The sequence below is a fragment of the Coregonus clupeaformis genome, unplaced genomic scaffold (assembly GCF_020615455.1).
Source record: "Coregonus clupeaformis isolate EN_2021a unplaced genomic scaffold, ASM2061545v1 scaf0018, whole genome shotgun sequence".
NCBI classification, from domain to species: domain Eukaryota; kingdom Metazoa; phylum Chordata; class Actinopteri; order Salmoniformes; family Salmonidae; genus Coregonus; species Coregonus clupeaformis.
The window spans coordinates 1,439,492-1,461,166 of NW_025533473.1; the positions used below are offsets into that span (position 1 = coordinate 1,439,492).

Consider the following 21,675-nt stretch of genomic DNA (forward strand, 5'->3'; position numbering starts at 1 on the left):
GCTGCTGGTGACTCTCAGATCCACCTCTACGCAGACGACACCATTTTGTATACATCTGGCCCTTCATTGGACACTGTGTTAACAAACCTCCAAACAAGCTTCAATGCCATACAACAATCCTTCAGTAGCCTCCAACTGCTCTTAAACACTAGTAAAACTAAATGCATGCTTTTCAATCGAACGCTGCTGGCACCCGCCCACCCGACTAGAATCACCACTCTGACGGGTCTGACCTAGAGTATGTGGACAACTACAAATACCTAGGTGTCTGGTTAGACTGTAAACTCAACTTCCAGACTCACATAAAGAATCTCCAATCCAAAGTTAAATCTAGAATCGGCTTCCTATTTCGCAATAAAGCCTCCTTCACTCATGCTGCCAAACATGCCCTCGTAAAACTGACTATCCTACCGATCCTTGACTTCGGCGATGTAATTTACAAAATAGCCTCCAACACTCTACTCAGCAAATTGGATGTAGTCTATCACAGTGCCATCCGTTTTGTCTCCAAAGCCCCATACACTACCCACCACTGTGACCTGTACGCTCTTGTTGGCTGGTCCTCACTACATGTTCGTCAGTCAAACCCACTGGCTCCAGGCCATCTATAAATCACTGCTAGGTAAATCCCCGCCTTATCTTAGCTCATTGGTCACCATAGCAGCACCCACCCGTAGTCTGCGCTCCAGCAGGTATATCTCACTGGTCATTCCCAAAGCCAACACCTCCTTTGGCCGCCATTCCTTCCAGTTCTCTGCTGCCAATGACTGGAACGAATTGCAAAAATCTCTGAAGCTGGAGACTCTTATCTCCCTCAATAACTTTAAGCATCAGTTGTCAGAGCACCTTACCGATCACTGCACCTGTACACAGCCCATCCGAAATTAGCCCACCCAACTACCTCATCCCTATATTGTTATTTATTTTGCTCTTTTGCACCCCAGTATCTCTATTTGCACATAATCTCTTGCACATCTAGCATTCCAGTGTTAATACTATTGTAATTATTCTGCACTATAGCCTATTTATTGCCTTACCTCCATAACTTGCTACATTTGCACACACTGTATATATATTTTCTGTTGTATTTCTGACTTTATGTTTTTTTTTACCCCATATGTAACTCTGTTGTTTTTATTGCACTACTTTGCTTTATCTTGGCCAGGTCGCAGTTGTAAATGAGAACCTGTTCTCAACTGGCTTACCTGGTTAAATAAAGGTGAAATAAAAAAAAATAAAAAAATAAAAATCTGACATTGAATTGCATAGACTGAAATACTGTAGGTCTCTTGGCCACAATTTAGAGGACGAAAAATATGTTGTTTTCCGTTCTCCAAAAAATACCCTTAGGATGTTTTCTCTACAGAAAGACTAACAAAAAAATTGCATATTCCATGCATTATGTGGATATTTTCTTCTTTCAGTTCCCATGTCTGTCCCATACTGGACTTTGACCTTTATGTTTACTCAGTCCTGAACGGACTGGATTGGTGTAAACAATACGGAAAAAATGCTAAAGAAATCACAGAGCCTATCAGACGTTAAAGTGACTATGCATAGATAATAAACAGAGAGTAACAGCAGCATGTGTGAATGAACGTGAATATATGTGTGTGTGTGTGTGGTGTGTGTGCGTGTGTGGTGTGTGTGTGTGTGTGTGTGTGTGTGTGTGTGTGTGTGTGTGTGTGTTTTTGGAGTGTCAGTGTAGTATGTGTGAGTGTGTGGTTAGAGTCCAGTGAGTGTATATCGAGCCTGTGCAAGAGAGTCAGTGCAAAAAATAAGAATAAATAAGAATAAAATAAGGGGTCAATGCAAATAGTCCAGGTAGCCATTTGATTAACTGTTAACTGCAATATTATGGCTTAGGGGTAGAAGCTGTTAAGGAGCCTTTTGGCCCCAGACTTGGCGCTCCGGGACCGCTTACTGTGCGGTAGCAGAGAGAACAGTCTATGACTTGGGTGGCTGTGACAATTTTTTGGTCCTTCCTCTGACACCGCCTGGTATGGAGCTTGAAGAATATTGAAAAGAAATAATGGGCAAATGTTGCACAATCCAGGTGTGGAAAGCTCTTAAGAGACTTACCCAGAAAGACTCACAGCTGTAATCGCTGCCAAAGGTGCGTCTACAAAGTATTGACTCAAGGGTGTGAATACTTATGTAAATGAGATATTTCTTTATTTAATTTTCAATAAATTTGCAAACATGTCTTAAAAACATGTTTTCGCGTTTTCATTATCGGGTATTGTGTTTAGCTGGGTGAGAGAAAAATATATATTTAATAAATTTTGAATTCAGGCTGTAACACAACAAAATGTGAAAAAAGTCAAGGGGTATGAATACTTTCTGAAGGCACTGTAGACAAGGATGGGGGCTTGGGGTTTGGATGGGAAAGGTCTAGACTTTACAGTGAAGGACCATGGTTAGCAGGGTTGACCTTCATTCCATTTCAACTCAATTAACTCTGAAAATGAAGTCAAATGCAGTTCATGAGTTCACTCAGTTCAGGAAACAACAATATCATTGAATTGCATTAGCTACGTTTTCAAATGTCCAATTACTAAATTCGCTGAGCTGAGCCAGACTGGAATGGAATCAGAGTTGTGCAGGCAGATCACCCGTGATACAAGTCAGTATTCGACGTCAATCCATGGCTGAGGATGTCGGGAGATGACGTGGAAACCGGCCACTAGGGGCAACAGTGAGCGCTGTTATCTTTAAGTAAATTTCGGTTTTGCTAGGACATTGTGGATAGGGATAAGCATCTGCCTCTGATTCCAAAGGTTTCATGGTTGAATCCAGCGATAGAAAGTAGTTTTTTATATTCTTGTTTTAAGCCTATCCCAAACCTTAACATTTCGGAGTTAATACCTAAACTTAACCCTAACCTTAAAATCCAGAGTTAATGCCTAAACTTAACCTTAAACACTTTGAAATGTTACGTTTGGAACAACTTTGAAATTTGAAGTTTGAGAAACATGGATGAATGTCAAATTCTGATGTGAGACTGTGAGACCTTGTAGGAATTTTGATCCTAGCTGATAGATTTGTGGCTCCAGGATCATAAATTGGGATATGGCTCCATCTAGCGGTGCTTTTCCATCAATAAATACCACCATGCTAGGGTGTCAACAGTGTTTTATGTTAATGTCAGCTCTAAAGACTTATGGCGAGGGAATCAACAACCTCTGCATCATTCAAGTCTATTGCTTTGTGAGAAGGTGTTAAAGTTCACAGTTAGCCATTGTTATGTAAATGTCAGGTGAAAAGAACACAGGGCCTTGCCTTGGCCCGAAGTGAGAGCAGGTCTGCTGGAGCGATGGATAAAACATTTTACATTTTAGTAATTTAGCAGACGCTCTTATCCAGAGCGACTTACAGTTAGTGAGTGCATAAATTTTTTCATACTGGCCCCCCGTGGGAAACAAACCCACAACCCTGGCGTTGCAAGCGCCATGCTCTACCAACTGAGCTACACTATGGTGTAAATCCTGTATGGAAATGCCCATTAGAAGCTGGATGTAGAAACCAATGGTAGAAACTCTGGGTGGTCGTGTTTGTGAGGCACCATCTTTTACTTGAGCATCATTTAGGTCACTGTAAACAAGGGCAACAAAGCCCAAATCCAATGATAATCAAACAGAAAGAAAGAAGCAAACATTATTTTTATCCCCACCAGTGACTGCGCTTTTCCACTTGTGCTCTGACTAGCTATCCCCCTTTCACTTTCTTAAAATTTTCTCATGAATGGATTTCACCTAAATTCTTGGGTAGTCCCATCTATGCAAATGGTATGTCCGCCATCTAGTGGTATTTTGCAGAATGACATGACTGGAGTCCTGTCTACCTCTGTAAGCCTGCTACTGTGTTTTTCACTCAAGGTAAGCACTTTATCACATTTCTATGTCTGAAGGAACTTGATAAATTCAAGGTCATTCTGAGCAAGTTACAGAGCCCGGGAGGTGACACGAATTAGATTTTATTTGAAATTGTGCCCATGTAATATAGAATGTGCCCATTAATTACTGAAACAAGCTCACAAATTATTAAAACATGCCCATGAATTATAAAACATTCTCACGAATTGATATAAAACATGCCCAACAAATATAAAACATCCTCACGAATTTCTACAAAACGAGCACAAATTGATATAAAAGATGGCCACAAATTATGAAACGAGCTCACGAATTGTAAAAGGTCCTCATACTTTTATATACATCCACTATACTTTTAGTTTTGGATGTTATGATGAAATTCCCTGGAGGTCGGGGCCCACAGGGCAGTTGCCCTGTGTGCCCGTTCGGTAATCTGGCCCTGATCATCAAGTTAAACCATAGGTATTGTTGTTACACATCCTCACACTGTCTTTGAGGATAAAACTGAGACTGTAGCCAGCTTCCATTTCACCTCATTTTATTGTCCAAAGAATGTTCTCATAGTCCATAAGTATTGGATGAAAATCCACAATGTTGGTGCCATACAGGAGCACTGACCAATCTGGCTCCAAAAGAGGACTGCTGGTTTTGAGGATGGTGTAGAGGTCAGTGGTTTCAGTAGACCACTGTTGGGCTGGTAGATCAGATACGTGCTTTGAGGCAAGGTCATTTAGTGCTTTGAATGTGGTTGATATCGCCTTATAGTGGATTCAGGACTTGGACAAGGAGTCAATGCAGCTTAAAGCTGCATTTACATTGGGGTTTGGATGATAGGGTCAAATTTCTTAGAATGAGCGAGTTCTGAAAATATTGGAGTTTGGGGACTGGAGGGGATAATAGTCAAGTTGGGAAATGTGCAAATATTTAGAAACAAATACAGTGGGGAAAAAAAGTATTTAGTCAGCCACCAATTGTGCAAGTTCTCCCACTTATAAAAATGAGAGAGGCCTGTAATTTTCATCATAGGTACACGTCAACTATGACAGACAAATTGAGGGAAAAAACCCCAGAAAATCACATTGTAAGATTTCTAATGAATTTATTTGCAAATTATGGTGGAAAATAAGTATTTGGTCACCTACAAACAAGCAAGATTTCTGGCTCTCACAGACCTGTAACTTATTCTTTAAGAGGCTCCTCTGTCCTCCACTCGTTACCTGTATTAATGGCACCTGTTTGAACTTGTTATCAGTATAAAAGACACCTGTCCACAACCTCAAACAGTCACACTCCAAACTCCACTATGGCCAAGACCAAAGAGCTGTCAAAGGACACCAGAAACAAAATTGTAGACCTGCACCAGGCTGGGAAGACTGAATCTGCAATAGGTAAGCAGCTTGGTTTGAAGAAATCAACTGTGGGAGCAATTATTAGGAAATGGAAGACATACAAGACCACTGATAATCTCCCTCGATCTGGGGCTCCACGCAAGATCTCACCCCGTGGGGTCAAAATGATCACAAGAACGGTGAGCAAAAATCCCAGAACCACACGGGGGGACCTAGTGAATGACCTGCAGAGAGCTGGGACCAAAGTAACAAAGCCTACCATCAGTAACACACTACGCCGCCAGGGACTCAAATCCTGCAGTGCCAGACGTGTCCCCCTGCTTAAGCCAGTACATGTCCAGGCCCGTCTGAAGTTTGCTAGAGTGCATTTGGATGATCCAGAAGAGGATTGAGAGAATGTCATATGGTCAGATGAAACCAAAATAGAACTTTTTGGTAAAAACTCAACTCGTCGTGGTTGGAGGACAAAGAATGCTGAGTTGCATCCAAAGAACACCATACCTACTGTGAAGCATGGGGGTGGAAACATCATGCTTTGGGGCTGTTGTTCTGCAAAGGGACCAGGACGACTGATCCGTGTTAAGGAAAGAATGAATGGGTAAATGTATTGTGAGATTTTGATTGAAAACCTCCTTCCATCAGCAAGGGCATTGAAGATGAAACGTGGCTGGGTCTTTCAGCATGACAATGATCCCAAACACACCGCCCGGGCAACGAAGGAGTGGCTTCGTAAGAAGCATTTCAAGGTCCTGGAGTGGCCTAGCCAGTCTCCAGATCTCAACCCCATAGAAAATCTTTGGAGGGAGTTGAAAGTCCGTGTTGCCCAGCGACAGCCCCAAAACATCACTGCTCTAGAGGAGATCTGCATGGAGGAATGGGCCAAAATACCAGCAACAGTGTGTGAAAACCTTGTGAAGACTTACAGAAAACGTTTGACATGTGTCATTGCCAACAAAGGGTATATAACAAAGTATTGAGAAACTTTTGTTATTAACCAAATACTTATTTTCCACCATAATTTGCAAATAAATTGATAAGAAATCCTACAATGTGATTTTCTGGATTTTTTTTCTCTCATTTTGTCTGTCATAGTTGACGTGTACCTATGATGAACATTACAGGCCTCTCTCATCTTTTTAAGTGGGATAACTTGCACAATTGGTGGCTGACTAAATACTTTTTTTCCCCACTGTATATAGTCAAGTTGGGGATTATTTAGATATTCCTGTTGAAAAATAGAAAAGACAGAAAGATAGAATGTTACAGTATATTACATTTATCCCACTGGGCCAAAACTGGTTGAATCAACATTGTTTCCACGTCATTTCAACAACAACAAAAATCTATGTGATGATGGTGAACCTGATTACATTTTCAAAAAGTAATCAACATAAGGTAATGTCATCCATTTTTGGTTGATTTCACATTTTGGTTGATTTCCCAAATGTAAATCAAAACTAGACATTGAACTGACGTCTGTGCCCAGTGGGATTGGATTTCTGTAATCATATCAACTCATTTGTCATACTTCTTCCACTCATCCAGAGAGAACGTACCTTGCTTTGAGGTTAAGCTTAGCGATGACCTCCCTCAAGGATTCTCGCTCTTTCTTCGGAGCGAATTTGTCCCACATTTTAGCAAAGTCACTATAGGTGGCTAAATTTTTCAAGATATTGCGACCATGATGCCTATGGACAAAGATATTTATATCATCTTAAACGTGCGACAGATCAAACAATTTCTGCTGTCTGTGATTAAAAACAGTACACAATTGATGGCAACCTGAGAAAAACTATCCCATCAAAATAAGACATACTGTACATTAGGTAGAATTTGCAAGAGGGTCGGTTTGAGTAATGCACTGCATTACCTGATCTACAAATCATCTCAACTATCTAACAACTGGTCATTAACCGTTCGTTATTATAAAAATCTTAGCGAATCTGCACAGCGCTTGGCTCAGGCTGACCATTGTGATCAGGTAGGGTTGTCTTCATTAGGCACCAAATAGAAGGAAAGAAACTGAATCAGGTACTGACTATTTTTTCCGTTGCAAAATGTTTTTAAAAGTTTTGTGCCCTAACAAACACAACCCAAATGGCAACTATGTTGATAATCAGTTTGGGGTCACCCAGGTCATCCAAGTGTTGTCTACAGTTGTGTGGTTGTTTTGTCTGGTTGGTGTCTGGTTGTTGTGTCTGAAGATTGACTGTGTTCAATTTGTAAAGTGTAATAGGATCTGTTTGATGTTTGAAAGGGGTTGACATAAAGACTTTCTGTCTCTAAATGAAAAGCAAAAGGAAAAATTATATCCACAAATAGGTGCAACGTGACATAAAAGTCCAGGCACTCATGTGGGTTTTAAAGGTAAAAAGCTTTTGGCAAAAGCCTTTGGCTTATGCTTTGACTTTTTAACTTTCAAACCCACATGAGTGCCTGGACCTGGATTTTTCTATGCCACCTAGCATCTATTTGTGTTTATAATTTTTCCTTTTGGTTTTCAATTACTATTCCTCTCCAAGAGCACCTGTGGTTGTTTTGGAATAGCGCTTCCGCTACTTCATGTTCTTCAAGGCGTTCTGTCTTTAGATGGGTTTAGTTGAGGCCACAATTCAATCCATGGCGCCCTTTAGCGTAGATGCTCTAGACAGCTGACAATGTGGCTTTTAAAGGCAATTTCAATTCGTATTTGTGGTAAACGCTGCAGATGTCGACTCAAGTGTAAAAAACCTTTAAAAGGTGCATTGTCGGTGGTCTAGTGCTATAGCGTGCCATGGATTGAATCCCAGCCTTAGTTTAGGCCGGCCATTATGTTTAAGCAAGCAACTATACAGGATGAACTTCCCACCTGACTTCCTGTGCAGGGTCCACAGCCAGTTTACTGACGGCAATCAAGAAACGGTCAGTGAGTTCTTTCTTCCCTGACAGGAGATGAGCCGCCCCCATGACCTCAGCCAGTCTCTCCAGGTGCTGAGCAGTGCAGCTCCTCACCACAGCGTTACGGTGGCTGAGGAAGGACAAACAGAGAACATTAGTGACAGGTCATAGAGATATATGAGTTAGGAGACAAATGATAATGGTTTGTATTGATGAAGTCTCATCGATGGATGAAAATGTTCAGTAACACTTTATATTAAGGTCCCTTAATAAACCATTTATAAACTGTTTGTAAAGTTTATTCATTATTCCTACATTTGTAAATGTCAATAAGAAATCTATAAATAGTTATTTACACATTCATAAACACTATTTTAAATTATTTATTAATGATTTATAAGATAATTAATAAGGTGTTTGATTATAGTATGTTCACAATTAGTAAATTATTAATAATGTACTACTAATGTACTATAAACCAGTTATAAAGGAGTTATTGTCAACTCATAAGATTATTTATAAGGCATTTGTTAATGGTTGATTAATGGTTTGACTTATATATGTCATGAATGGTGTATTAATTAATTGTTAATGAGTGCATTTATAAATGTGAGTACATGCACTTACTAATACCTCAGTATCTCACTAATACACCCTAATCTAAAGTGTTCACTATATATACTTTATAAAGTATGAAAATGTATGCACTCACTAACTGTAAGTCGCTCTGGATAAGAGCGTCTGCTAAATTACTAAAATGTAAATGTAAATAAATGTTTATAAATTACTTGTTATTCCCCCAAAACTGGTCACATCAGTAGACAGTACCTCTCCACCAATGGCTAAAAATAACCTAAATCATGGAATAGTAAAAGAAGAAGTACACAACACAAGGAAGTGTATAAGACAAAATGGATTCCATTAAAATGTGACGTCTAGCATTGGGGTGAGTTGCTGCCGGAAGTGTTGTGGAGTCTAATAAGCTACTTTAGCATGCTAGTAACCTAGCATGCTGATGAAAAGGGCAGTTAATTAAAAACTAGCAGTATTTTATTTCAATCTTCTCGATTTCGAGGCTTCGATAATGGGACAATTAGGAATACAGCGACACCTTCCATCCCTGGATTGAGATAAAGTTTTCAAGCCATATCCCTTTTCCGTCACCACAGTGAAAACATATTGGCATAGGACCGTTTCGACTTGATGGCAGACTGAACTTGAAGTCGAGCTTTGGCTAACTAAGCCCAGTAACATAATTCAACTCAAAATATGCTATTCTGTTATTTAGAAATAAATAAATAAAATATCATAATGTTTCTTAAGACCTTCCTAAATAAAAAACATAACAAACATTGTCATGGTGTATATTAAATTGATTTACTTTGAAGTGTGGTAGTATTTGATATACAGTTGAAGTTGGAAGTTTACATACACTTAGGTTGGAGTCATTAAAACTCATTTTTCAACCACTCCACAAATGTCTTGTTAACAAACTATAGTTTTGGCAAGTCGGTTAGGACATCTACTTTGTGCATGACAAGTAATTTTTCCAACAATTGTTTACAGACAGATTATTTCACTTATAATTCACTGTATCACAATTCCAGTGGGTCAGAAGTTTACATACACTAAGTTGACTGTGCCTTTAAACAACTTGGAAAATTCCAGAAAATGATGTCATGGCTTTAGAAGCTTCTGATAGGCTAATTGACATCATTTGAGTCGATTGGAGGTGTACCAGTGGATTTATTTCAAGGCCTACCTTCAAACTCAGTGCCACTTTGCTTGACATCATGGGAAAATCAAAAGAAATCAGCCAAGACCTCAGAAAATAAATTGTAGACCTCCACAAGTCTGGTTCATCCTTGGGAGCAATTTCCAAATGCCTGAAGGTACCACGTTCATCTGTACAAACAATAGTACGCAAGTATAAACACCATGGGACCACACAGCCGTCATACCGCTCAGGAAGGAGACGCGTTCTATCTCCTAGAGATGAATGTACTTTGGTGCGAAAAGTGCAAATCAATCCCAGAACAACAGCAAAGGACTTTGTGAAGATGCTGGAGGAAACAGGTACAAAAGCATCTATTTCCACAGTAAAACGAGTCCTATATCGACATAACCTGAAAGGCCGCTCAGCAAGGAAGAAGCCACTGCTCCAAAACCGCCATAAAAAAGACAGACTACGGTTTGCAACTGCACATGGGGACAAAGATCTTACTTTTTGGAGAAATGTCCTCTGGTCTGATGAAACAAAAATAGAACTGTTTGGCCATAATGACCATCATTATGTTTGGAGGAAAAAGGGGGTGGCTTGCAAGCCGAAGAACACAATCCCAACCGTGAAGCACGGGGGTGGCAGCATCATGCTATGGGGGTGCTTTTCTGCAGGAGGGACTGGTGCACTTCACAAAATAGATGGCATCATGAGGAAGGAAAATTATGTGGATATATTGAAGCAACATCTCAAGACATCAGTCAGGAAGTTAAAGCTTGGTCGCAAATGGGTCTTCCAAATGGACAATGACCCCAAGCATACTTCCAAAGATGTGGCAAAATGGCTTAAGTAAAACAAAGTCAAGGAATTGGAGTGGCCATCACAAAGCCCTGACCTCAATCCTATAGAAAATGTGTGGGCAGAACTGAAAAAGTGTGGGCGAGCAAGGAGGCCTACAAACCTGACTCAGTTACACCAGCTCTGTCAGGAGGAATGGGTCAAAATTCACCCAACTTATTGTGGGAAGCTTGTGCAAGGCTACCCGAAACGTTTGACCCAAGTTAAACAATTTAAAGGCAATGCTACCAAATACTAATTGAGTGTATGTAAACTTCTGACCCACTGGGAATGTGATGAAAGAAATAAAAGCTGAAATAAATCATTCTCTCTACTATTATTCTGACATTTCACATTCTTAAAATAAAGTGGTGATCCTAACTGACCTAAAACAGGGGATTTTTACTAGGATTAAATGTCAGGAATTGAAAAACAGAGTTTAAATGTATTTGGCTAAGGTGTATGTAAACTTCCGACTTCAACTGTATAAGTATTTATATATTAAATGTTTATCTGACTCTATAAAGATACTTAAAATATGCAAGCAAGAATTAGGCAATGAGTTGACATTGACTAGCAAGAATTGGTCTGAGAGTGGAAAGGCTGATATTTAACATTATGAAATCACATACAAGGCATAAACTTAAGTTATAAGGCATTAACAAACATTACAATGCAATACTTTAAGCATGATCAGAGAGCGAGAGAGAGAGAAGTCATAGCCTAAAAGGTCATGCCCTAAGAGGTCACCAGCGCAGGTCAGGAACAAAGAAAAAGAGAGAGACAATGAATCTAAGACTCTTTTATAAGCCGCTGAGTTGTTAGAATAAAATATTCTGAGTTGTTGACCAATAGGATACTGTAAAAATGAACTTCCAATCAGATATCAGACCTACAGGATGTAAAGACAACTGAACCTGTAGGCCGTCATTGTAAATAATAATTTGTTCTTAACTGACTTGCCTAGTTAAATAAAGGTTAAATAAAAAATACATAAAATAAAACCTCTGCTACCCAGAGGGGTGACAAGAGGGGGTTGGTGAGATAATGCAGCATTCCTAAGACAACACAGAGGAAATTCTTGCATACAGTGTAAAGAGTTACTTATGGGCCCTATATAATCCTCCCTTGAACACATCTGATTCTGGATCAGACAGAAGTGTTTGAAACGATCTGGATGGCCAGCACTGTAGTCACTGTAGACAATCTTCAGACCAGCAGTTCATGGTCCTAGCAGCATCACAGGTAGCATTGTCTTCTGCTTTAGACATGCAAAGGTCTGATATCTGATTGGAAGTTCACTTTCACAGTATACTATTGGTCAACAACTCCGATTTTTTTATTGAAATTATAAACTGGGTGGTTCGAGCCCTGAATGCTGATTGGCTGGAAGTCGTGGTATATAACCTACCATTTGGTTTTGAAGTGTTGAAACCAAACCATATGATTTGTATTAAAAGTATTTTAATAAACAACAGGAAATGGTGACTGTAAGAAGCGCTCATCATTTCAAATAGGCTACATGTCGTATTAAACAGCATATAAACACTCTAAATAGGTCAGGAGTCAGACAGGTAGCCTAAGAAGGATTATTTAGGATGTATAATTTCAAGTCGATAGCCTACAAATATAAAAAATTGTGAAGCATTTGCGAGAGCAACACACTAGGCTGGCATGGACTGAGCATTTAAACAACATTGTCACGATCGTTAGAGTGAGTGGACCAAGGCGCAGCGTGAAAGGTGAACATATTTATTAAATAATGAAAACATGAACAAAAACAATAACGTGACGTCCTCGGTCAAACACAAACCACACTGGAACAAGATCCCACAACCACTGTGGGAAAACAGGCTGTCTAAATATGGTTCCCAATCAGAGACAACCAGCCACAGCTGACACTCGTTGCCTCTGATTGAGAACCATTCTGGCCAACATAGAAATACAACAACTAGACACGAAAAACAAATGAAAACTCACACCCGGGCTCAACATACTAGAGTCCCCAGAGCCAGGGCGTGACAAACATTTTGTTGTATTAAATCATTATAGTCTTTAAATTGCACACATAGGCTGTTTGACTTAGAATAAAATACAAATTAAACGAAAAATGCCTTATTAGGCTCAGTGCCTTTGAATTCAGAAACATGAGTTTGGCCAGTCTGTGGCTTCAGGCTCATGTGATGGTGCCTGGAGAGCAGGCCAGCCGCAGAGAATACCCTCTCAGCTCCTGCAGAGCCACTGGGGATGCTAAACACCATTTGGGAAACTAATGCCAGGTTGGGCAGGGATCCGTAGTTGGTTTTTTATTTTTCTGTAGGTAGGCCTAAAGGATTTTAGGTAAAATAAACCTATCAAAATGGAAAGCTCCTTGAAAGAGGTAATATGCCAGACCTATTGGGCCAAAATCAATGATGGCCTATTGTATAGATAATAGAATTAAAATTAACTAAACTTTTTAGAGATAAAATGTTTTGTTTACAATTAATTTACTACAATGACACATTTAAGCTAGGTACCCTGCTCGTTCCTTTCTGTTAGCAGTAAGTACACCATCATGCTTTCGGAATACCTGTCTTTTCAGATTCCATAATGATTCTTTAGTTGTGGACACTACACCACCACACTCCCTCTCTTGCTATTGGTCCTCATCTTTGTAAGTCACCTTGATTTATCACCTGTGTGTTTTATCAGTTTCTTTATGAAAATATTGACCATACTAGATGACAGTAGCTAAAGCAAGGTGCTATAGTGGCACACAAGTAGATTACAAATGCATGCTGGGCCGGGCATGCCCTGAGCTCGTGAAGTGAGTGCTATTGGAGAACTACTGTAGCGAAATTGGAGGGGATGAGAAAGCCGAAGCTCCAGCCTCTGGGAAACTCGCTCCACTCTCCAGTCAAATTGGGCAAGCTCCACTCTTTGCTGCACTCCAGCTCTGCTCCGCTCACATACTCTGGCGTGGACGCGCACACCACACACTAGGTGGGACTGACTGTGCATCCATCCTGCTATCTGTATCTGAGTCAGACATGTCGCTTTGGAGCCTATTTGTACTCTATTCGAACAAATCTCGCTGCGCGTCATGTAGAAATGAACTAGTCAGATAAATTCAATTTTTTGTATGCTTGAAGTTCTGCTTGCAACTGCTCTATTTTGCTCTCTAATGTCTTCTGGGATGTTCATCACTAGTTAGCTGTGTCGCTATTATTTTTTCCTGAGTAAAAACACAGCAAGCTTTAAAATTAACATCCTCTTGGATTTTTTCTTATGCATGTCAATATACTGAGTATACAAAACATTAAGAACACCTGTTATTTCCATGACATAGACTGACCAGGTGAATCAAATTATTGATGTCACTTGTTAAATCCACTTCAGTGTAAATGAAGGGGAGGGGACAGGTTAAAGATGGATTTTTAAGCCTTGAGACATGGATTGTGTATGTGTGCCATTCAGAGGGTGAATGGGCAAGACAAAATATTAAAGTGCCTTTGAACAGGGGGCTAGGGTCATTCTGTTGTATCCGGTGTAATCTAGTGTCCTGTGTGATCTTAGATATGCTCCCTCTAATTCTCCCATCTCTCTCTCTCTCCCCCCTCCCGGAGGACCTGAGCCCTAGGACCATGCCTCAGGACTACCTGGCCTGACGACTCCTGGCTGTCCCCATCCCTAGTCCACCTGGTCGTGCTGCTGACCCTGTTTCTGCTGTTCTGCCTGCCACCATATAACCCTGACGTGTTCACCAGACCCCCCTGCCTCCCTTATGTTTGGTATACTCAGTGTATATTTCCAGTACTGAAGAATTTAATCCTTAGTCGAATCAAATGTGAGAACATTCTTGCCTTTTTTAATCAAATCATTAATACGAGTTGATTGCCATAACTCAAAAATATACACTGCTCAAAATAAAGGGAACACTAAAATAACACATCCTAGATCTGAATGAATGAAATAATCTTGTGAAATACTTTTTTCTTTACATAGTTGAATGTGCTGACAACAAAATCACACAAAAATTATCAATGGACATCAAATTTATCAACCCATGGAGGTCTGGATTTGGAGTCACCCTCAAAATTAAAGTGGAAAACCACACTACAGGCTGATCCAACTTTGATGTAATGTCCTTAAAACAAGTCAAAATGAGGCTCAGTAGTGTGTGTGGCCTCCACGTGCCTGTATGACCTCCCTACAACGCCTGGGCATGCTCCTGATGAGGTGGCGGATGGTCTCCTGAGGGATCTCCTCCCAGACCTGGACTAAAGCATCCGCCAACTCCTGGACAGTCTGTGGTGCAACGTGGCGTTGGTGGATGGAGCGAGACATGATGTCCCAGATGTGCTCAATTGGATTCAGGTCTGGGGAACGGGCGGGCCAGTCCATAGCATCAATGCCTTCCTCTTGCAGGAACCGCTGACACACTCCAGCCACATGAGGTCTAGCATTGTCTTGCATTATGAGGAACCCAGGGCCAACCGCACCAGCATATGGTCTCACAAGGGGTCTGAGGATCTCATCTCGGTACCTAATGGCAGTCAGGCTACCTCTGGCGAGCACATGAAGGGCTGTGCGGCCCCCCAAAGAAATGCCACCCCACACCATGACTGACCCACCGCCAAACCGGTCATGCTAGAGGATGTTGCAGGCAGTAGAACTTTCTCCACGGCGTCTCCAGACTCTGTCACGTCTGTCACATGCTCAGTGTGAACCTGCTTTCATCTGTGAAGAGCACAGGGCGCCAGTGGCGAATTTGCCAATCTTGGTGTTCTCTGGCAAATGCCAAACGTCCTGCACAGTGTTGGGCTGTAAGCACAACCCCCACCTGTGGACGTCGGGCCCTCATACCACCCTCATGGAGTCTGTTTCTGACCGTTTGAGCAGACACATGCACATTTGTGGCCTGCTGGAGGTCATTTTGCAGGGCTCTGGCAGTGCTCCTCCTGATCCTCCTTGCACAAAGGCGGAGGTAGCAGTCCTGCTGCTGTGTTGTTGCCCTCTTACGGCCTCCTCCACGTCTCCTGATGTACTGGCCTGTCTCCTGGTAGCGCCTCCATGCTCTGGACACTACGCTGACAGACACAGCAAACCTTCTTACCACAGCTCGCATTGATGTGCCATCCTGGATGAGTTGCACTACCTGAGCCACTTGTGTGGGTTGTAGACTCCGTCTCATGCTACCACTAGAGTGAAAGCACCGCCAGCATTCAAAAGTGACCAAAACATCAGCCAGGAAGCATAGGAACTGAGAAGTGGTCTGTGGTCACCACCTGCAAAACCAGTCCTTTATTGGGGTGTCTTGCTAATTGCCTATAATTTCCACCTGTTGTCTATTCCATTTGCACAACAGCATGTGAAATGTATTGTCAATCAGTGTTGCTTCCTAAGTGGACAGTTTGATTTCACAGAAGTGTGATTGACTTGGAGTTACATTGTGTTGTTTAAGTGTTCACTTAATTTTTTTGAGCAGTGTAGATTGCTTGCATATTCGCCATTACGTAGGCCATGTGTTTGTTATATATCAGTTAATCTAATAGAATAAACTCCAATTTAGTAATGGTAATATTTGATATATAAGTATTTACATATATACTGTGTATATCTCACCTGTAACCCGTAATAAGACTATGAAATTAGCCTATTAAAAATGTTAATCTGACTCCATAAAGATAATTAAAATATGCAAGCATTAAGCATTGAGTTGACGTTGACTAGCAAGAATTGGTCTGAGAGTGGAATACGAAAAGCAGATATTTAATAGAATTATGGAATCACATACAAGGCATAAACTTCAGTTACAAGACATTAACAAACATTACAATGCAATACTCTAGGCATGGTCAGAGACGGAGAGAGAAGTCATAGCCTGTTAAATGGCGATATAGCACTGCAAATATTTTGTTCAAGTGCAAGTTGCCGAAGTTGATGATCACTTGTGATTTATCAGGCCTTTGTTAATGGCTGCAGTTGTGAAGCAAGAAGTTCATGCAATAAAATAGATTCTGGAGATGCTCTGTTTTTAATGTAATTATTTTTCTTATACTTGTATTTTGTACTTCTATTATCATTGCATGTTTTAGGTTATTTTTAGCCATTGCTGGAGCATCAGGTACTGTCTACTAATGTGGCCAGCTTTTGGGGAGTAACAAGTCATTTATAAATGTTTATAAAGTATACATGGTGCACACTAAATTAGAGGCTGCGAAATCGTTTATTAATAATTAGTAAATGGTTTATAAGGAGCTACATTAATCATCAACTGAGGTATTAGTAAGTGCATGTACTCACATTTACAAATGCACTCATAAACATTAATAAATATACCATTCATGACATACTGTATATAAAAATATTTGTAAATATGTATATAAATGTTGAGTCAAACCATTAATCAACCATTAACAAATGGCTTATACATAATCTTATGAGTTGACAATATCTCCTTTATAACTGGTTTATAAATCCATTAGTAGTACAGGATTAATCAGTTACAGATTTTGAACATACTATGATCAAACACTTGATTCATTATCGTATAAATCATTAATATATCATTTAAAATAGAGTTTATTAATGCGTAAATGACTATTTAGAGATTGCTTATTGACATTTACAAATGTAGGAACAATGATCAATAAATGGTAAGTAAACTCTTTCTAAAAAGTGTTTATATATGATTTATTCAAGCTTGAATCCTTAGTTGCGACATCCATTTTTGGACTTATAAATTAATTATATATACCCATTGATACTTGAAGAATATAACTTTGAAATGCATCATGGGCTTAGTTCAGACCCCAAAATATAAGCTTGTTTTACTCCAATGTTTGTAAACAATGTACATGTAAACAAACACTGTATAGCCTCAAATAATGGTTACAACTATAATTTTGATATCATGGATGGTCAGTCCTTGCATCCATAACTCTGTCTAGGAATTTGACAGTGGTTACATTTCTCAAGGCCCATCCCTCAGCTATTTACCGAAACAGAGGCGGGGTGACGCTTTGTTATTGTTTCAATTAAGGATTCTAGCTTTAAGCGATTCGGAATTTGTAACATATCATAGGAATTGCAAAACAAATAGTTTTTTATTTCATGAATTTTTTTGCAGGACGTAACATATCATATGAAATGGATGTCATAGTACACAATTGTGCACAATTTTCGGGGACCAGTTTTGGCTTGTGAGCACTACTTTCAAAACTACTGGATGAAATTATACAAAAGCTCTTGAGCAGGGCCGGCTCCAGGCATAAGCGACATAAGCGGTCGCTTAGGGGGCCCCCGACCCAAATAATTATATATACTGTATTTTTTTAGGAACTCAGTCGGCGTCTCAATTTACTGCTGAGAGTTAAAATAGTAGAATAGCAGTTTTTCTCTTGTTTTGTCAGTCACTGACAGTTACTCAATTAGCCATGTCAGCTAATAATTTTTAGATTGGTAAATTAGTCTAGCCAGTTATCTAAACTTGTAGTAATCATGGACGAAAATTTAACGGGCACCCAGGGCACGTGGCCAGGGGCCCTGACCTCAAGGGTGCCCATTTTGAGTCATTTTCACTCAGATGTCATTAACATGGCATAAGTCATGGCAAAATATGCAGAATTGCAGGAAATTTGCTTTAAAATGGCAAACATTTTTCTCCACCCCATGGCAAGATGGGTAGAATAGCAGGAAATAAGCTTTAAAACTGCAAAAATATATATATATACGCCCCATGGAAAAATGTGTCGAATTGCAGGAAATTAACTTTAAAATATCATTTTTCTCTCCGCCGTTATAATTTTTTTGCCTGCTTGGTGGGGGGGGTCTCCCAACCAAATCTAGTTTAGGGCCCCCAAGAGGCTAGAGCCGGTCCTGCTCTGGATCATCACTTTCATATAAAGTGTTACGAAACGTTCTTGTGTAGAGATGACACACATCCACTGCTAACTAGGGCCGGGACATACCAGTATCCAAAACACGAAGCGGATTTCACTTCTTTAGGAAAACAGCTGTAATGTTGGAAACAAATATCATTATGTTGTCATCCTGAGTCATATTTATTTTTTATTTCCAAGCTATAGCACACAATATTTTACATACAGCAGTTTTTTTTTAAGGACCAAAGAGTGAGTTCTGCTTCGTGTTTTCATTTTTGCCATCGGAAAAATATTGTGATACTGGTATTGTCCTGGCCCTAATACTAATGTGTAGTATACCTAAGCAAGCAGTGACCATTTTGCACTAGAAAGTTCACTACATATCAATGATCTACTGCATTGTCACATCAGGGCTGTTTGGAGTGAATCCTAACTTCCACTCGAGTCAAACTTTCAATGTGAGACAAAGTGAACATTTGTGGAAGTTAGGATCTATCCCTTAGTGAGTGACTGTTAATCCCTCTCCCCCCTTACCTCAGCCCACCGACCAGCAGGGCTTTCATGACACGGGTAGGGGTGCAGCTCTGCACCATGTGACCCAGGGCAAAGTTTGCGCCCTGCCGGATGAAGGTGTTGGACTCGCTGGTTTTGTGCAGCAGCACGCGTGCCGTCCCCTCCACCTCACTGTCCATGGCCCTCTGGAGGTGGACGTACATGTCACCCAGTGTGGCCATGGCAGCACAGGACACTGCAGAGCGCAGGTTCTTCACCTGAATCATAATAACACACACAGGACCAGCTATTAATGTTGAGCAGTACAACCCACTAACATCAGAAACATGACACAATCATTTGTCTTGACTTGTTCTCCAAATGTAGCAGATTTGTGCAGATGAATAAATAGGGCAGTGAATGAATACAGCTACCTCATTTATAATGGCAAGGCAGATATCATGGAGTTTAGGCATCAGCATGTCCATGTGGTTCTGAGCCAACGCACGGAGAGAGGTAAAGCCCTCGATCTTCTTCTCCCTGCAATTCAGTGAAAGAAACATAAGCAATTTCCACAACATTATGATGATGTTCATCAATTAGGACTCCCTGTAGTTTCTACGCTCTGTAGCTAAAATCTACATTTACAAGGCTTCCTTTAGCCTAGCTCCATTGGTCTTGTCTACAGTGAATGCTCACCAGTCATCAGAGGCAGAGCGGAGCAGCTGGAAGGTCTTAGTCAGGGCCTGCTCTGGGTTGGACAGGGGCTGCAAGCTGGTCTTTATTTGGTCCTTTGGCTCACTGGCTGCCTTCTTGTCTATGGGTTTACAGTGGACATCTATCTGTCTGTGAACTGTATATATATATATATATTCATTAATTTATTAATTTCCATATCTGTTTTTAGCTTTTAACACTTGAACATCTTAGTTCATTATGACATCATATAATTCTACATTTAGCACACATTTTTTGGTGCTCACCCAGTTAGCCTTCAGCAAAGACTATCTCAATGTGAAACAAGCAAAGCAAATGTGGAAAAATGTCTTAGCCCTGGGCTAAGCTGGAAAAAAAAGTCATATGAAAAGCCATTTGTGTCCCTTCCCTTCCTACTGTCTTCCTATCAATCTACCTAGCTTCATCTTCCCGTCGAATGTCATTAGTGTGAGTACATGAGAGGGACTGACCTGAGCCGGTGGCAGCCTTTGGCAGTCTAAGGAACCTTATAGGCCGAGGCAGTTGGCTCCTGGGCTTGGTAGGAGGGGGAGTAGGCCTGGGTGTGGGGTCACGCGGCTTGACCGGGGTCCCGACATCCAAGTAGTCACGGAGCTCCGCAGGGGTGTTCATATCCACTGAGCTCAGGCTTCCCAGAGAGCTGGTGACTATTTCCCCCATAGACATGACCGAGCTCAAACTTCTCCTGCCCATGGCCTTCAACTCATGTACCACCTTTGGAGTAGACCAGAAAATAATGCTCCTATCATAGAAATACATATAGAACTATATACATAAACTAATAATTAGAGAGATCTTGTATTCTATGATCTATTCTATCATGCTGTCATAGACAGTGTCCTAAGACATGGAACCACTGTCTAGTTTGGCAATTTATCAGTCCAAGTATAATCCCGAACTGCAAATTTGCACATTTACAATAAATTCGAAGTCCATCCTACCTTCCAGGCCTCCTCCTTCAGGTGAGCCTCGATGGCCCTCACCTCCTCCAACAGGTCAATGGGTCCGTTGTTGTCAGCACAGCCCTGGTCCGAATGGACTTTCAGGGCCTTGACTCCCCGCCTGCCCTTCCTCTTCTTGCCCCTTTTGGAGGGAGCTCCAGTGGAAGGGTTGGGGACAGGATGCACGCTACTACTGCTGAATGACTTCTTTACCTGGATGGACTCCAGAGAGTGAGATCCGGGTCGAACTTGGGCTCCGTCCACCCCCACCACGTTCTTCAGTGGGGCCAGAGCTATGTGTTCAAGCCTTCGTGGCAAAGGCCTTGGTGGAGTTTTCGGGCGCAGAGTGCACTGCATAGTGGGGATGAAGTGGTGCGCGAAGGTGCTGCCAACACCGATGAGAGCAGTCCGGACGTAATTCTCATGGACAGCACTTATCTTCCTTTGCTTTGCTTCCATGGCCTCTCTCTCAGCTCTCTGCATCTGCCGAAGTCTGGCGTCACTGATGAAGCCACGATGGCCTTCTGGGATTGTGTAGCTCTCCTGATAGCCCTGGATCACAATGGTGAAATGAATAGCAGAAGTGAAGTAGTCAAAATAGTTTCTACAGTGTGTCATACAAAGCTTTTAAGCTAAAGATTTTATGGATGTAAGCCTACTGTATATCTATGAAACCACAAAATAAACACAGTGATATTTTTGAAAAACTTTTGAAAAACTACTGAACCTTACAAAACTTGAAGACTTGTCCTGGTCACCCTGTTTGTTTAAAGCCATGTTTTGCTTCCTCAAGTTTTCGATGACACTCTTCATCTGAGAGTTCTCTTCTGGAGTTTGTCAAACTCACTTGTTTTTCTTCCTCGATAAGCCATTGATGATTAATATTAACACTCTCTAAATAAGAACTTAACCTATCTCTGTGAGAGATCTATCATGAAATGAGTGGAAATAGAATTTTGCCAGTCAGATGGAACCAGCAAT

General features: G+C 40.8%; 1 protein-coding gene across 2 annotated transcripts; it reads right to left on the reverse strand.

Annotated features, from left to right (window-relative positions):
- Positions 1 to 6,367: 6,367 nt before the first annotated feature.
- Positions 6,368 to 21,614, reverse strand: LOC121572668. Of its 2 annotated transcripts, none has more exons than XM_045212536.1 (9): positions 21,427 to 21,614; positions 20,695 to 21,246; positions 20,206 to 20,467; positions 19,718 to 19,835; positions 19,453 to 19,558; positions 19,061 to 19,296; positions 8,073 to 8,231; positions 6,781 to 6,912; positions 6,368 to 6,449 (listed from the first exon to the last, which is right to left on the reverse strand). In XM_045212536.1, the coding sequence occupies exons 1-9, from the start codon at positions 21,505 to 21,507 to the stop codon at positions 6,440 to 6,442; spliced, it is 1,656 nt and encodes a 551-aa protein (XP_045068471.1). In that variant the 5' UTR covers positions 21,508 to 21,614; the 3' UTR covers positions 6,368 to 6,439. The 2 variants fall into 2 exon arrangements, with proteins under 2 accessions (XP_045068471.1, XP_045068470.1); XM_045212535.1 differs by having other exon boundaries at positions 19,718 to 19,871.
- Positions 21,615 to 21,675: the final 61 nt, after the last annotated feature.

Excerpts from the sequence above, each read along its gene's own strand:
- LOC121572668 (XM_045212535.1), bottom strand. The coding sequence starts at position 21,507 with ATGAAGAGTGTCATCGAAAACTTGAGGAAGCAAAACATGGCTTTAAAC. Across the intron at positions 21,247-21,426 it reads AGGACAAGTCTTCAAGTTTT|GGCTATCAGGAGAGCTACAC; the intron begins GTAAGGTTCAGT and ends ATTGTGATCCAG. Across the intron at positions 19,559-19,717 it reads CGCTCTGCCTCTGATGACTG|GGAGAAGAAGATCGAGGGCT; the intron begins GTGAGCATTCAC and ends ACTGAATTGCAG.